The sequence below is a fragment of the Drosophila biarmipes genome, chromosome 2R (genome assembly GCF_025231255.1).
Source record: "Drosophila biarmipes strain raj3 chromosome 2R, RU_DBia_V1.1, whole genome shotgun sequence".
Classification (NCBI taxonomy): Eukaryota; Metazoa; Arthropoda; class Insecta; order Diptera; family Drosophilidae; genus Drosophila; species Drosophila biarmipes.
Window position 1 is genome coordinate 17,033,590 of NC_066615.1, and position 17,203 is coordinate 17,050,792.

Sequence of the window (17,203 nt, forward strand, 5' to 3'; positions counted from 1 at the left end):
TACTTTGTTGGTATCCATGGTAAATTTTAGTATATTTTAAAGATCAGGTTGGTATATTTAGTCCCCGCGAACCTGGTCACACTTTCAAGCAAAACAAAATAGTACAGGTTCCACTTAATTTTATTTTGCGCGAAAATGAGTATGGAAATGAGTAATATCAACGGTGGAAACGGCACCAAAGCGTCCCACGACAAGCGTGAGTTGCTGTGCCTGTTAAAACTTATCAAAAAGTATCAGCTGAAGAGCACAGAGGAGCTGCTCTGCCAGGAGGCCAATGTGAGCAGTGCGGATTTGTCGGGGATCAGCGAAAGTGATGTCCAGCAGGTGCTCGGTGCGGCTCTGGGACTTGGCGATGCCAACCGAGAGCAGAAGCCTGTCCCCGCGCCGGTACAGGAGCAAAAGCATTCCGCGGTGACAGAGGCCAATGCAGCGGAGGCTCTGGCCAAGTTCATCGGCGATGATAGCTTCGATGCCCAGCACTACGAGCAGGCCTACAAGGAGCTGCGCACCTTCGTGGAGGACTCCCTGGACATATACAAGCACGAGCTGTCTATGGTCCTCTATCCCATCCTGGTGCAGATCTACTTCAAGATCCTTGCCAGCGGACTGAGAGAGAAGGCCAAAGACTTCATTGAGAAGTACAAATGCGATCTCGACGGGTACTACATAGAGGGCCTGTTCAACCTACTGTTACTTTCCAAGCCCGAGGAGTTGCTAGAGAACGACCTGGTGGCCGCCATGGAGCAGGATAAGTTTGTGATCCGCATGTCCAGGGACTCGCACTCGCTTTTTAAGCGGCACATACAAGATCGTCGGCAGGAGGTGGTGGCTGACATTGTATCCAAATATCTGCACTTTGACACCTACGAGGGTATGGCGCGCAATAAGCTGCAGTGCGTCGCTACGGCCGGCTCACACATCGGCGAGGCCAAGAGGCAGGACAACAAGATGCGTGTCTACTACGGACTGCTCAAGGAGGTGGACTTCCAGACCCTGACCACCCCAGCGCCGGCGCCGGAGGAGGAAGACGACGATCCGGATGCCCCGGATCGCCCCAAGAAGAAAAAACCCAAAAAGGATCCGCTGCTGTCCAAGAAGTCAAAGTCGGATCCAAATGCTCCTTCCATTGACAGGATACCGCTGCCGGAACTGAAGGACTCAGACAAGTTGCTAAAGCTCAAGGCACTCAGAGAAGCCAGCAAGCGTCTGGCCCTGAGCAAAGATCAACTGCCGTCCGCTGTCTTCTATACGGTGCTTAACTCTCACCAGGGCGTAACCTGTGCAGAGATCTCAGATGATTCCACGATGCTTGCCTGCGGATTTGGAGACTCCAGCGTGAGGATCTGGTCCTTGACCCCCGCCAAGCTGCGTGCCCTCAAGGATGCGGATGCACTGCGGGAACTGGACAAGGAGTCAGCGGATATCAATGTGCGTATGCTGGACGATCGAAGCGGGGAGGTGACCAGAAGCTTTCTAGGTCACACCGGTCCCGTATACCGCTGTGCCTTTGCCCCCGAGATGAACCTTCTGCTTTCGTGCTCCGAGGACAGCACCATAAGACTGTGGTCTCTGCTCACCTGGTCCTGCGTGGTAACCTACCGCGGTCATGTCTATCCGGTGTGGGATGTGCGTTTCGCGCCGCACGGCTACTACTTTGTATCTTGTTCTTACGACAAAACTGCTCGATTGTGGGCCACAGACTCCAATCAAGCATTGCGAGTTTTCGTAGGCCACCTCTCGGACGTGGACTGCGTGCAGTTTCATCCGAATTCCAACTACGTGGCCACGGGGTCCAGCGATCGCACGGTTCGCCTGTGGGACAACATGACGGGCCAGTCGGTGCGCCTGATGACGGGCCACAAGGGATCGGTGAGCTCTCTCGCCTTCTCTGCCTGCGGACGGTATTTGGCCTCCGGATCGGTGGACCACAACATCATTATCTGGGATCTTTCAAGCGGAGCGCTGGTCACCACCCTTCTGAGGCACACAAGCACCGTGACCACGATTACCTTCAGTCGCGATGGAACCGTCCTAGCGGCAGCCGGCTTGGATAACAACCTGACTCTCTGGGACTTTCACAAGGTTACCGAGGACTATATCAGCAACCATATTACTGTGTCGCATCACCAGGATGAGAATGACGAGGACGTCTATCTGATGCGCACGTTCCCCAGCAAGAACTCACCGTTCGTTACCCTGCACTTCACGCGTCGCAATCTTCTCATGTGCGTGGGTCTTTTCAAGAGTTAGAATCGCAGTGTAGATTATTCGGTATACGTAAAGTAGTCTTAAGGAATGCACGAATTGTTTAGGCTAAAGTTCTGAAATGTCTCTTAGTTTTTTTTAAGCTGAAAAGTGTAAAGTGCATATATGCCCAACTTATCAATAAATGTAAATCAAAGAAAAGATGATAGTTAAGGCCTTACATATAATTCATATTTATTTAATAGTCATACAACGCATATACACAAATGAATACGCAGATAGAATCTATTCCGCATCGGCGATGCCAAACGTCCGGCGCACGGCAATCGAGTTCTTGATGTTGAAGATCGCACAGCGCGGAGGCTTCTCCCCGCCAAAGGCCAGGGTGTAGGGATCCTCGGGACACTGGCGCATGCACTGCAGGCGACCCATATTGAACTCGTGCTCGTAGACGTGCTTGGCCTCGGTGCCGTTGAAGTTCCACACCTTGAGGGTGCCCTCCGTCGATGTGGAGGTAAGAAGGTTGGGCATCTGGCTGTTGAAGCACACGCCGGAGATTTCCTCGTTGTGGGCCTTGACGGACCACAGCAGCTGGCCGGGGGACCGCTTGTCGGCGTAATGCAGGCTACCATCGTTGGTACCCACGATGAAGTAGTCATTCTGGGTGGGATGCCACAGCACCTTCTCTACCTCGCCATCTACTTTCCACTCGACGCTGGACGAGTTCACAGCATCAGAGTCGCGGCAATCGAAGAGTCGAACAAATCCATCGGCACAGCCGGTCAGAATGCTCTGGGCCTCCTTTGGATGGAACTCTATCGACTGAACCTTCTCGCCGAAGGCAGTGATGGTGGTATGCGGCTGACCCTCGTCCATGTCCCACAGAATCACCGTTTGGTCCACGGAGCCGCTGGCCAGAATGTGCTCGAAGTTGGTGTTCCACGAGAGATCCAGAACGGCGTCCTTGTGTCCGTATTGTTCCTTGTTCTGCTTGCGACTGCCCTTGGAGCCCAGCTTAAAGGTGGGTTCAATGGAGTCCTGGATGTCCAGGTCCCAGACGGTAATGATCGGATCCATGCAACCGATGGCGCACATGTTGCCCGGCTTATCGCTGCCCGCATCGTGGTTCATCCACTCGATGCAGAGCGGAAAGCTGGGCAGCAGGAAGTCGTGGTGCGTGTAGAGAGCCTCTTCCTCCTGGTTAAACACCCACACCTCCAAGGAGGCTGCATCGTCCTGGACGTGGCCCACCAGAATCAGGTTGTCGCTGGGCTTGATCACCTCATCCTCAGCCTCTGAATCCTCGTCCTCATCGGGGACCTGCTCGTCGGGCTGCACAATGTTGGCCAGGCTGGTGACATTGGCGTTCTCCTCGTTGTCGTAGTTCTGGAACTCGAACTCGTCCTGGGGATTACGGTTCTCACTGTTGGCATCCTCGTTGTCGTCCACGTCCATGCCGTCGTTATCATTATTGCCCTCCTCCCCCTCCTCGTCACTTTCTTCGTCCAATTCCTGCTGCGTATCGCCAATAATCCTCGCCAGCTCCGCCTGTGTCAGCACGATCTTGTCGGGACGATCCTTGGCCACGCCGCGGGGCACGAAGCACAGTGCGGGAACAAAGTCGATGCTAGCCTCCGGTGGTCCTTCCTCAGCCATTTTGGGAAAATTTTGTAAATGTTTAACAAAATATGTCCCACCAAACGAAATGGTAAACACGTGCAGTTCAGTTTAAACGAGGCTGGTAGTGTGACCGGGCCTCACCAATTAAAGTATTATTAATGGTTCTCAAAAAATATACCAAAGTTTACAAACCATCAATAATTATTTAATTTTTAAATTTAAAATAATATATTTACATTGATTTGAATAAAAGTCTTTTTTATAATTTGTTATCATTATTTTTCATTTTAATAATATTAAGTTTTTAATAGGTTATTCTCATTTTTTATCAGGTCCACCTGTTGCCCATATCATCTGTGATTTCTTCCTTTTCTTATCGCTCTTTCATCTCGCTTATCAGTACTCTTCCCATCTTAATGCACAATGCAAAGATTTAGATAAAAATTTTCTTATCGGCTGAGATCATTAGTCTTTCAGTTGCCTTCAGAATGGAAGCACGTAAATTGTCTACACACGTACTGGTAATCAAATCAATTCTTAATTCTATAAATTTTAATTTAAAAAAGCAATTTCAACAATCCTTTCAAAAGGACACTTCAGTGGGCCAAGCAGCTGCCAATGTGAGGGTAACCCTTTCCAGATTGGACGAGATCCAGGAGTGGAGATCACTCCGAGCGGCACAAACTGATTCGGATGGTCGCTGCCTGCTTTTGGAGCCTGGTCAATTTTCCAGCGGAATCTACAAGCTGACTTTTCACGTGGGCGCCTACTTTGCAGAGCGTAATGTGAGGACTTTATACCCGGCTATTGAAATAATTGTGGACTGCAGTGAGAATCAGCACTATCATATTCCTTTGTTGCTTAATCCCTATGGTTATTCTACCTATCGTGGAACATAAAAACAATGCAAAAAAAATCAAGGCAAAACTACACCCAAAAAATAATAAATAAGATGTACTGAAACACAAAAGCACTTTAATTATATGTTTTCTTTCGAAAGTGCAATAAAAATCGCAGTAAGGCATTTCTTTTTAACAATTCTAAGAGTTTTTAAAATAATTTTTCTATTTCCCAATCGATAGTTGAACCTCTGACAGAACGGAACAAGTCCCCTCATGCACCCATCTCTATTCGCCAGTGCAGTATCTTACCATCTCTAGGCAGCATTCGGTGTCGTTTCAGTTTGTATTTCGCGGATGTCGCGGGAGGTTCGTGCGTTCGCACCGTTGTCGGTGTTTGGAATTGAGTGTTTTTGAAACAGCGATCGGGCATTGTGCCGGTATTTTGATTGTAATAAAAATATATCAAAATATAATAACCTTGGCCAGTGGGTTCCAAGAGATAAGTGAGTGAGATCCTTGAGTTTTGTTGAGCTCGGATTCGGATTTCAGCCTCCCACAGAGGCGCAACAGTTGTTCCCGAATAAGATTCTGTATGGTAATAATATCCGTGTGTGTTTTGAAAGAGCTGAGCGAGAAGTTGGATTTGTTATTGGAAAGTACAAACAGCTCTCCCATAGACACACACTCTCGATGCGGCCGAGCCAACAAATCCCCAACAAATCTTAAACCAGTTTTAAGATACATATTCTTGGTGTCAGTGTGTGCATGTTGATTTTTTCTGGCATTGTTTTCGTTTTTTTACTCCGTGCTGCTGGCTCTGCATCTTTTTTGTGTACCCGTACCCTTTTCGCTCGCCTCTAATCGCGTTTCCATTTTCTGGCCGCCGTCCAGATCCGAGGTTTTGGGTTTGGGCTCCGAGCGAGCAACAAGTACCCCTGTCTAGTACCTATATCTATATCTATACCCAAACCCACACCGAACCAAGTGCCCGCGTCTCGCTCCGCCTCCCATCTGAAAACCCGAAAAGCACGGAAAGAAACGAGCTTAGATTCTAACGAGATCAGCACGCCAGTTGGTAACTCTGCCCCAATTGGTCCAATTTGAATGCTGTACGAAGCACCTCCGAAATCCGGCGAAGATCGCAGAAGTAACTCCGAAAGGTGAGTTGGGTTGGTTCTCGGTGACCTCATACGGGCGTGAGGAAATTAGGGATCTCTTCTTTTTATACAGAAATCGAATGACTGTTGGCTAGAACCTGTTGCTATATAGATAGGAATCAAAACATAAAGTGGGAAAACGTCTTCTAGTACCTATCTTCATTTTTAAAATCCATTTTATTAGAGTAAAAAGACCAAACTTTATATGTCTTATAGTTAGAAACAACCATAGATGTTTTGATGTCAGCAAAATATTTGTGATGTATTTTAATCTAAATGAAAAAATATTTTTTAACCCTTAAATCAATATACATATCATAAAATTGTTTAGTCAAAGAGTCGTTAAGATCATTATATATATTTATATTATAAATTCTATATTACTGACATTTTCTTCTACCTATATAATAGTTTATAGTATTATTATTTTAAAAGCAAAAGTATTTATAACTGGATAGTGGAAAAAAAATTGAACGTTTCTAAGATGATAAATATTTATGATTTCAAAACAAAAAGGTGTATAACATTATTCAGATCACTCTAGAATTTCGATTGGTTTTGAAAGCAAGTAAAATAATAAAACCCATTGATTTGCAAAAATGTCCCCAGAACCAGTTCGTTCACAAAAGCAAAATTAACACTTTCATTATCCATTCGATATACAAGTTCTCCGGAACGTGGGAAACATTTTATGTAAAATCTATAATCTAAATTCAGTGCTGACTTAATTTCAAAAATAGTTATCTCAAGTTGCCTAGCCCGAGGACCATTACCTCACCGGCACTGCGACATTTCGGTCAGTTTGGTTTACCTAATAATTGAAAGTTCAGCGCCGCATTAAAACGCAATCAAAATGACAACTTGCTAACGGTCAATTAATCAAAAGCCTCAATGACTGCTGCAAAAAGGCCGAAAAATTGTGTATATGTCATTGATAATCGATACGCCGATAAACACTTTCCTGGCCCGCAGCTCTGGCCAAAAACCAATCATTAATAACTGTAGTCGAGAGATAAATAAAACTATGGCTCCGTATACCGCTAGACAAGGCGCTGGAAAAGTGTCAAAAATCGTAACCAACGTGGATATAATTTGCACTGACGTAAAGCCAAAAACCTAATATGCGATGATCGCTCAAGCCCCGTAGGCAAATTAGAGAGCGGCCGACCAATCTACCGGCCAAAGTGCAGAAAAGAAGGCAAAAGTAGCCGCAAAAACAATGCAGCAGCACCAGGAAAAAACATCGAGATACAACTGAAAAAAGCAAAATATAAAAAACCTTTAAGTCTGCACAGTTGGGGGGGTAAAAAATGGGGGAAATCGCCACTGCTTGAGCATGTTTGTCGTCGAGTTCGGCTGACATCGCAAAATGGCAAGAAGCCTCTCTAAGATGCACAGAAAAAAATTATTTCGGCCCAATATATTCACAAACGATAAACACTTCAAAGGTTTTGTTTAAAAAATGGTTAAAATAAAATATGTTTTAGAAATTGTGAGGTTGGAAGTCTTTCAAAACAGTATAAACATATGCCAAAAAAATTGTAATAATATTTTAGACTTCAGAAGTTTTTTAAAAAATTGTATTTCTTATTGTTTAGTTCAATAACAAATAGAATCACACATCAATATCCTTTAGCTTCATTTTATTATTATATTTTAAAAAGCAAAGTTTTAAACTGAATAACCTTCATTTATTCCTTACTTAAAAGTTGTTCTTATAAATTCTTAAGTAAATCAATGAACTGATTAAATTGTATCGTTTTTTTTAAGCTTGCATTATGTATATCATTTGTATTTTTATGTTCCCCTTTTTTCCGTACATCTATTAGCTGCACATCTCGTAGCCCTATATCTATAGTAAAAAAAAACTTAAACAAATATCAAGTTTTGAACTGTGTAGTTGAAATGGCAAGAGCAAACAGGAAATGAACCCGCATGCACTTTTTCAAGTACCTTTCGTTCGAATTCACTGGCCGATTGCATCGAGTCGTATACTCGAGCACCGGAGTTGCAGCTCCGACTTGAGCTTGAGCTTGGTCTAAAGTAAATTTTGTCGTCGTCTTGTGTTTCTTAGTTCGCTTTTAAGTTGTGCAACTACCCAGCATTGTTTGCACGGGTTCCGAAGGGGCATACTCGAACTTGGAGCTGTGAGAACAAAGCTGGAGGTGCGAGCAATTGAGTGCTAATTCCCATCAATTAAACATAAGCCTTGAATTCCATTGCGAAATTGCGTTGGAATAGTTCTGTTCTGACTAGATGATTAAAATATGTTCTTAAATCATTTAAGGTTTTCATTTAAAATGTACTTTTACCTCAAGTGCAGATATTTTTTAAAGATAGATACTTATAGATACATTTTATAAAAAACAATTTGAGAAATAATGTTTAGTTTCAGCTAATTATCATCCGATTTTTTCCCAAAATATTATTTTTGTTTTGAAATAAATCAGAAATAATATTTTACTACAGCACTTGCCCTTGCTTTAATATAATTTATCTGTTTTACTCATGCCCAAAGATAAAATCGAAAATCGCCATTTCCTGCGCTCGACAGTTCAATTGAAATAGGTATCGCCATTGCGAATCCCCGGCTCAAGCCTCACCTTTTAGTTTTATTTTATTGCATTTTGTTTTGTTAATTTCCATGCAATTTCAGGGCATTTCATTCCGCTTGGGCGTAGTTGTTCCCGTACCCCAAGTAGATGTTTTTCGCAATGTTTGCGCAGTTGTGTGGGCATTTGCATTTGCATCTGTATCCGAGAGCGGGGTTACAGATACTGAGGCTTGCAGGGGTGCGGATGCGGATGTGTGAGTCGGCCAACCTGTTCGGGGCCCAAGGAAAATGAGTCAGCACCGGGGTTCCGCATCCATATCCATGAGATACATTTCGAGTGGACGCCGCAAAGTGTTTGCCGAGGACAAGCTGCAGGGACTGCTAGGAGGGGTCCTTCTTCCTTCTTTTCTGACCTGCACTCAAGCGTTTATCCGCCGAAGGTTTTGATTATTTTGTTTCATGTGCCCTCAGCAATGTCTCATGTTACTCGGTTGGAATGGTATTGGAGTCGTGTCCCCTGCCATCCGTATCTTTTCCTTCTCCGCATTGTTCATCGCCCCTTGCCTCATTTCCCGGCTATGCATGGGGCCACTCTAAATGTGTTCAATGTGTAGTTTCCGATAAGCCAGCATTATGAAGCCATACTGGGTATCTTTAATATTGCGGGGTAGCAAATGAGTTGCTGTTGTATAGTATCTCTTAAAAAAAAGTACTTCCTATGGTATGGAATGCCATACAAAATACTTTGCATTAAGAATTCCAATTAGAAAATCATAAAAAATCTGAATATTTTTAATGGTTTATGTATTCCATCATCTCCTGTACTCAAGTATAATATCCAACATACTTATTTTACAAAATGAATTAGAGATCAGTATCATCTCAACTAAAAGTAATAATTTGTATTTCAAACTATATAGTACTATAAAAGTGGTATTTTTAAACAATATATATAATGAGTTACTCCATTTTTTAAAATGGAATTGTTTAATATTAAATAATAACAATTTCTTATTCATTTGGTAAAATAAAGTATGTATTTAGGTATATATGTGCACTTTTCTGAGCCGCTTACCATATCAAATGATACTCTTATCATGACCCAAGGCATATTAAAAGACTTCCTATAATAAGTATAGGTCGACCTAAAATTTTAAGTGTGCAAATTCTCTTCTGCTCGTTTCTGGGCATTAGTAACTTCACAAACTACAATTATTTGTGATCACAATTACCTGATTAATTCGTGTAAGACAGACGACCTTGACAATCTCTGGCCCCAAAGCCTCGGCACAATTATCGTGTTTGGCTTTAATTCCACACGCTTCGTCCAGTGTTTACCAAATAGATTTGGAGTGCGCCTAGTAAACCTTCCTCACCAGCCTCACCATCCACCCTACTTAGCCAGCAGAAAACCCAAGTGGATTGCAGCAGGTGGCGTGACTAAGACATTCCGCCATGGCAAAGTGAGTTTTTCAAAATTCGAAACTAATTTCAGGGGTTTTGTGGCTCTCCATGCGCTTTATAGTTCAGTAGCTGCTGCTGCTAACGAGCATTATTTCTTGCAACCAAGTCTGCCAGCCAAGCCTTTTATTTCAGCCAATTTCTTATAGTTTTATTTCTGTTTCTGCACACACATGGGCACTTTTATGGTTTCGGCATTAAAAATGTGGCGCAAAATTCAAACACTGGAGTGTAATTGGAAGAGCATGAGAGATGCCTGCTGGGTGGGGCAGATGGGGGTTTTCGGGGCTTTCGGAAGGAGGGGATTTCGTATTAGCCGAAGTCAGTCGCGCACTAAATCCCAATGGTAACGCACCCATTAATCACAAAAGAGAAACAATAATGCTTGGACGGGCAAAAAAGTGGTAAAAGCCGCAGAAATACTCGTTTCCAAAACAAAGCATCTTGAAAAACTGCGGCCAGCAGTTGCTTAAAGATGTTCCTTAAAGATACCAGTCGAGTGTTAGTTATTAAGTTTTATGTTCGGCCCGGCGTACTTCAAGTTCTAAAAAGACATACGTTCTTGTTGGATGAGTCAGTGGCGATTCTCACATAGAAGGCGATCACTTTCGCCGGAACTTTGCCACAGCATCAAGTGATTTAATTGCCTGACATTTCGACTTTTCTGGGTGTGGTAGATGGTACACTCGTCACCCACTCTATGAAGCCTAATTAATTCGAATTGCGTTGTGCAAAACAGTTAGCTTCTGTCTTGGCCAATTTTGCGGGCTTGGGGAACGGCTGTAATGGGGTAATTAAAAGCAATGTTAATGGGCTTCAACGGGGGGAGTGATTCGCCATTCTTATGGACAAATGTTTGCGAAATGGGGAGAGTACTACACGCTCGTGAGTATGTGAAACTAATTAATTAGTTAAATGTCTATTCGGAGGGGGTGACACAAACGACAGTATCAATTACTTTTCCTATAGAGATAGAAATTCAAAACTTTCCTACGCTTCACTGCGACGTTAGTTTGAACTAAAGCGAATACTTTGGAATTTTATCACTCATCTTAAATGTGTTCATTAATCTATTTATATAGAGGAATGGCCATATAGAATAATATATTTTTTAATAAAGTCTTAATATAAATAATGGTGAAAGTCTGAAGTATTAAGGAATATTTATATTCAGCACTGTATCTTTTTTCATTCCCCCTTCCAACACAAAAGAACGCTTCTTTTGTAAGTGCTTTAAAGTCAGGGATATTTGAAATACTTCAATTTTAAACTTTTAAAATGGTAAACTAAACCTAAATGAAGTTTTAGTATAAATACTGTTGTATGTCAAAGATATATTAACGAATATTTATATTCAGCACTGTATCTTATTCGATTCCCCCTTCCAACACAAAAGAACGCTTCTTTTGTAAGTGCTTCTAAGTTAGGGATACTTGTAATTGAATGGCACACATTGCATGATCCTTCAACACATTTGTATGCAGCACTCAGCGAGAACACTTCGGTTGAGCCCTTCGATGAGAGTCTCCGGTTAACTGCTATTATTAGCGAGCACTTATGCCCGTTTTGGCCATCTCATTAGCCATTCTGGGCACGGGCCACGTAACAGTAGCAAGGCATAAAAGGCAAATACACGAGTTCGTCTTATGTGTCTATAGACCATTCCGAATTCACACCATTCACGACGGTTTATCAGGTTGCATGCACGCGATTCAAATCAATTGCCACAATGACACACATACAAATTGTTATGCTGCGGACACAGATACTTTTTGCGCTGTCTGTGTGTGTGCCTTGGACCCAGACAGTCGTCTAATGCCCAAACCAGAACGATGACGAGGCAGTCCCGTGAAGAAGACCTTCACGGTGGCAAACAAGAGCCATACGTATAAGTAGACATCAGTATTTGCACTGAACAATAACGCCAGTCCCATTCTAGGCACTACGTCATCCAAGGAAGGGGGCTGAGTCAAGGGAGCTGCACGTGCTTTGCATGTCGAATTACAGAATAACGAGAACGGCCACTTGTAACTCACTTGCAATCGACAGCTACGCAGTGGCTCTGTCACTTACAAAGCAACAGGTTTCTCAACCTTACCGACACTGAAAGTAAAGTATAGTGTGTATAATAGACAGATAGAAACAAAATAATATCTAAAAAAACGAGAAGTCTATTACTTAATCTAATTACATTATTATTAAAAAAAATTGTTTCATTCGATTTGAAACTAATAAAAAAAAAATAAAAATTAGGGAATTAATAACTAACTAGATAAAAGATTTTCTTTAAATCCAATACACTGAAATAACATTATTAAAATTTTTTTATATATTTCTATATATAGAACATAATTTCTCAAAAACAGGTTCTCTATTCTTAACCTTATTTATTTACTTAATTGTTGAAAAAAATAGTTTCAGTCGATTTTAAATTAATGTACATCTCTCATATAAATTTTTGGGAATTTTAATGTGACTTGATGAAAAATTCCATTTAAAATCTATACACTGAAAGTAAAAACCAATTTATTAAGAGCATTTCAACTTAGTACTAAGCAAGGTCCGAACCCATCAGGTCTTTCACCAAATAAGAAAATATTATTAAATACGATTTTTTTTATAAAAGAAAACGGCTTATATTTTATAAATTGTTGTATACTCTAATTTTTTAAAAAGAAAGGAATAGGTTTTTAATAATTCTATGTAGATGGTGTTAAAGGATTCACTTACACCTTAATAGGTTTACTTTTTTTGATCTTTGTAACTATTTTTTCTCTCAGTGCAGTGTTGTAAAGGTAAGTTGGTAAGAAAGAACCATCCAGCGGAGGGGGCGTAGCACTGTTTCTCTCTTAGCGGTTCTTTCCTTCTGCATAATTACAAGGCCCCCTCGGGGGCATCAAATATTCAATCGACACAATGGCACACATTCGACCTCCATTCTCTCCCCGCTTTGTTTTGGTCACCGTTTCTTAGACTTTATTTCGGCTGCTTTACTTTTATTTGGGTTAATGCTGAAAAATTGTCAAAGCTGGCGAACAACTTTCGTTGGGGCAAAGAGCGAAAAAATAGGCAAAAAACTAATCTTTTGCACTCCCCAAAGGTGACTTCTTTGCCAAGATCATGTCCGGCTTAAAGTCCGGGAAAACATATGCCTTCTACTTAAAAAAATAGGAAAAAACGGAGAGAGATGGTTGCCCATGCTTGTAATTTCACTTTTTATACTTTACAAAAGGTTAAAACGATTAGGCATTAATGTTGGCCAATCTTTTTGATGCTTTTCTTTTATAATTTGCGCGCTATTAACGTACTTATTTTTTAGCTTTTTTTATTTAGCCTTCTTTTTGGGTCAGTGCTATTAAGTTTGCAGGTAGCAGATGGGTGGTAGTCTCTAAGGTTGTTTATCTGTACTTGGAAAAAAGCCTAACGACTTATAAAACTTGGTTTAAGTCAATAAAGATGTGCAGAAGTATAACTAACCTTGAAAATGTTTACCAGTTGAGGCAGAGTCTATAGAAATAGTTTTTGTTGGTTAAAAGTAGATTTAAGAAAGGCTAAATACAATATCAATTAGAACTTCCATAAAAATGTCGAACAAAAAAGTTATCAAAGTGACAATTTAACGATTTTATGGGACTTAAAACAAGACTTCCATCACTTTCAACTCTTTGTTTGGGTCTCAGCTAATGACCTCCTAAGCTCTAGAAGGTTAATAAATTACAGAAGATAAAATATTAATTTGTTTCCAATTTCTCAGAGTGCTGCCACATAAATATTCATATCGTTGGCCTGCAACTTTCCCTTTTTCCACTTTATCAGTTAGAAAATTAAAGGAAGTGCTGAGAGGCACGGCCTTTGAACACTCAGAAGTTTAAGTACCAAGAGCGATAGGGCTGTGCCCCATATGGGTGGTACGTATATAGTAGCGCTGTCAATGGATCTGCCACCTTATCGCGAACAGCATCCGGACCACACCCTCGCATTGGAAAAACACTGAAACGAAACCAGATCCAATCTCCATTCAGCGCAGGAATGTTCAGAAGTCGCTTGGCGGATTTCGCGCTCCGCTGGCTTTGATTAGAGGCGTTCGATTTGTTTGTTTGATCCGATCATGCCAGCAATTAAATTCAATGAAATTTAATTTCGCAATTGAATTTCATTTTCAGCATACTTGCGAATTACTCGACCGTTCAGGCCTGGCTAAGTACTTGTCTTCCTCTCACTTTTTCAATAGCCCACTAAGAGCCGAAAAACAATCTATTGGATATTCCTTATTTACCTATAAAAACACTATGTGTCATGGGAAATTTTAGCTGAGAACTCAAGAACACATATACTTTAAAATAAGTGGTTTACATATTGGCAATTATTCATATTTCTATTATATGAATACTTATGATATATTATATTACATTATATATTTTTCTATTACATTGTATCTTTTGCTGCTACTTTACAGATATAATGAATATTGCTTTGATAAGTACAATCATAGATGCATAAAATATAATACTAATTATGCCAGCAGGATATTTAATGTGATGGCTTAATGCAAAACCCACTTAATAATAAATCAGCTATCCCACAAACTTCCGCTGCGTCTTTATTTTGAGAACAGGTTCCTGGAGCAGCAGAAACCCATCTTATAAGGCATATAAACAATACAACTTTGTGTTGCCTCGGTTTCCGCTACTCATGTTCATGCCCCATTGACTTACACTCGAACCGATGAAAATCCAGGGGTTCGGGGAAGACGATGACGATGATGATGATGACCAAGGGGCGAGGCCGATTTCCACAGCTCGCCCGTACTCGTTTCATTGCCGATCATTCGGATTCGAGGTTTACGATATTCTATTTAACGGCTCATCAGGAGGGGATCTCGGGTTTTCCTTTGTTCCCAGCCCGCTGCAATCTTAATGTGCGGCTTAGGTGAATGACTAACGGCTAGCTAAACTATGACTAACTGGTCTCAGGTAGAGGGTAGATCGAGTAGTTTCTTCAATTTTTGGTCAGTTTTAAAATATTTGTCAAAATCACTCCGTAAGTGGTTATATGATCTTGAAACGGTATTTTGAGTTAACACTTTGTGGTTACTGTCACTCTTATGGAGAAGTCAATTAAAAACCTGCCAAGTTCCATATATCTCTAGTGTCAAGTGAGTCACCAAACATTTGTGGATCGTAAACGAATTTACTTTGCCTTTGATTTGTGTATACTTTACAAGACCCCTAAACTTGATTACCATTTTATTTTATATTTATTGTTATTTATTGCTGCCCGCTTAACCAACGTTGAAAGCAACCCAATATCATATTTTCAGCACAATTAGAGCATATTAAGTGTGGCAAGACAGGCAGGGAGAACGTACTTCTTGTTGCTTTTTTACTTTTTTTCCGTTTTGAGAATCCAAATTAACGCCACAATTAACAGAAACGAGTTTTCGAGTCGAGGGGAGAAAACAGCATGAAGTGATGAATCTGGCCATGGATGATCTTTCGCATTGTTATGAGTTATTCGATGGAAAAGGGGGAAAATGGGGAATGATTGGAGTGGCCAAGCTGCTTTATTGAACAACACAACTCCTCAAGTGGCAAGTTCTCTTCGATGGGGATCGGTTCGTTTGGGATTTGTTGTGAAAGAAGGGGATCGAAAACCCAGCCAAGCGATGTAAAGAGTCCGAAAACAACAGAAATAAAGTGGTGGATAAGTAGAAAATGTAAATTTGTTTGCCACATCGATGATGGGTTCAGTTTTCTAAATAAAACTTGAAAGTTATCGGGAGCACATGAGAAAACCCAGTAGTTCTTTTCCGTAGAGTCCAAAAGTTGTTTAATCCCAATATACTCGTATGTTGGGTTGCTACCAAGATGTGATGTGTTACTGACTAGTTGGCTTTATTGTGGCTCTGAGTTGACTTTTATCTGCATACGTTTCTGTTTTTTAAGGCAATTCGCCTCTGGCCTGATGTGGTTGTGGTTTTCCAGTTTGCAGTTTCTTGTTCGGGTTTTCGGTTTTACTTTTATTACTATGCCACTTACGAGCTGTATGGCATTGAAGTGTTGCATTACCGCGGACTCTAGGCAAATTCTGTCTTCGCTGAATTCGCAATCGCTGGCGTCACTTCTTGGCCCACCGAGTTATGTGACAAATTTTCCATAAATACTTTTGGCCGGCGGGCGAGAGAGTTCAGTAACCCCCATCCGAACTGACCTATTTGGCGGCGATTGCCAGGCGGGAAAAGTGAGGAGAACTTTTCTCGGGAAAACTGTATGGATTTGTTCATGAATATATATACTTTAATTGAATTTATTGGTTTTATACATGTCTTATTAATACATATAATCTCACAAAAGATAACAATATATATATTTAAAAAAGGGATTTTTAATTTTTAAATGTACAATAAGTTATATTACTATATAAAATGATAAAGCTAATTAAATTTACATATTCAATTTTTCAAAATACCATTTTAAGAAAATAAAAAAATATTTGCTAGGGTGTGATGTATTTTTAATTTACAGGAATATTTACATATTCATAATTAATATATCATTTAAATTTGAAATACTTCTTGTTAGTACTAAATTTAATTTTAAGGGTAATTCATTTTTCTGCACAAACTCTACATTCTTCCTTCTGCACAAACATTAGTATCTTTCGAAATCTCAAGACAGGCCATTATTTTTTTCGTTCATTTATTATTGTATGGATACATTTATGGGTGTGCAAAGTTTTCCTTTTCACATTCGCATTTTTGTTTATTTTTGGGGAGTGCGGACAAAATGTAATAAGCTCTGCCGATTGAGTACATTTTCTTATGGTATTTGCTTTTCCTCTGCGCCTTTCTACTTTTTAAGTATTTTCCAGTCTAGAATTTGGCATATCTACTTAAGATGTTGTTTCTTTTGGGGTAAACAAATCTTATTCAGAAAACTCATAAAACGACAAACGAAATTCAATTAAGCTTCATAGAAACAGAAGGAAAAGCCAACCAATTTGAGTGCATAAAATGAATGGTTCAGGCCGCGATAAAAGCAGCCCAAAACCAGTTTAGAATGCGAGATCGAATAATTTATTCATGGATTCATCATTCGATGCATTGTTCGATAAACCGAATAGAAACTTTTACTTTTCATCATTGTTTAGGTTTTCGTTGTGAGTGCTCATCTGCGCAGACCCTCGGCGAGATGCCCCCTGCAATTAATCTTGGCCAGTCCCAAGCCCCGAACCATCCAATTAGATAGCCCCGGGCCTACCCACGTGTGGGGGCAGTGAAAGTTTACGGCTCGTTCTAAGCCACTGGGCCAGTCCGGGATCTGAAATCCGGAATACGGAGACTCCGACTCAGACGATCGCAATTT

At 41.0% G+C, this 17,203-nt stretch overlaps 4 protein-coding genes across 7 annotated transcripts in view; 3 read left to right on the top strand and 1 right to left on the bottom strand.

Moving 5' to 3' along the window:
• The first annotated feature begins 60 nt into the window (after window positions 1-60).
• On the top strand, window positions 61-2,425 carry LOC108036579 (transcription initiation factor TFIID subunit 5). The gene has a single exon (XM_017112830.3). The coding sequence runs from the start codon at window positions 136-138 to the stop codon at window positions 2,248-2,250; it is 2,115 nt and encodes a 704-aa protein (XP_016968319.2). The 5' UTR covers window positions 61-135; the 3' UTR covers window positions 2,251-2,425.
• On the bottom strand, window positions 2,415-3,956 carry LOC108036580 (periodic tryptophan protein 1 homolog). The gene has a single exon (XM_017112831.2). The coding sequence runs from the start codon at window positions 3,859-3,861 to the stop codon at window positions 2,491-2,493; it is 1,371 nt and encodes a 456-aa protein (XP_016968320.1). The 5' UTR covers window positions 3,862-3,956; the 3' UTR covers window positions 2,415-2,490.
• Window positions 3,957-4,213: 257 nt separating this feature from the next.
• Window positions 4,214-4,863, top strand: LOC108036296 (5-hydroxyisourate hydrolase). The gene is made up of 2 exons (XM_017112307.3): window positions 4,214-4,346; window positions 4,416-4,863. The coding sequence occupies exons 1-2, from the start codon at window positions 4,314-4,316 to the stop codon at window positions 4,722-4,724; spliced, it is 342 nt and encodes a 113-aa protein (XP_016967796.1). The 5' UTR covers window positions 4,214-4,313; the 3' UTR covers window positions 4,725-4,863.
• Window positions 4,864-4,982: 119 nt separating this feature from the next.
• LOC108036423 (mucin-17) overlaps window positions 4,983-17,203 on the top strand; it is a 40,907-nt gene continuing 28,686 nt past the window's right edge. The window contains exons 1-2 of one of the 4 annotated variants that reach the window (XM_044092535.2): window positions 4,986-5,262; window positions 5,559-5,827. The gene's annotated coding sequence lies outside the window, so the exon portion shown is untranslated. Of the gene's footprint in view, window positions 5,828-17,203 lie in introns of all 4 variants that reach the window. The other 3 variants (XM_050888293.1, XM_050888294.1, XM_017112551.3) reach the window with 3 other exon arrangements.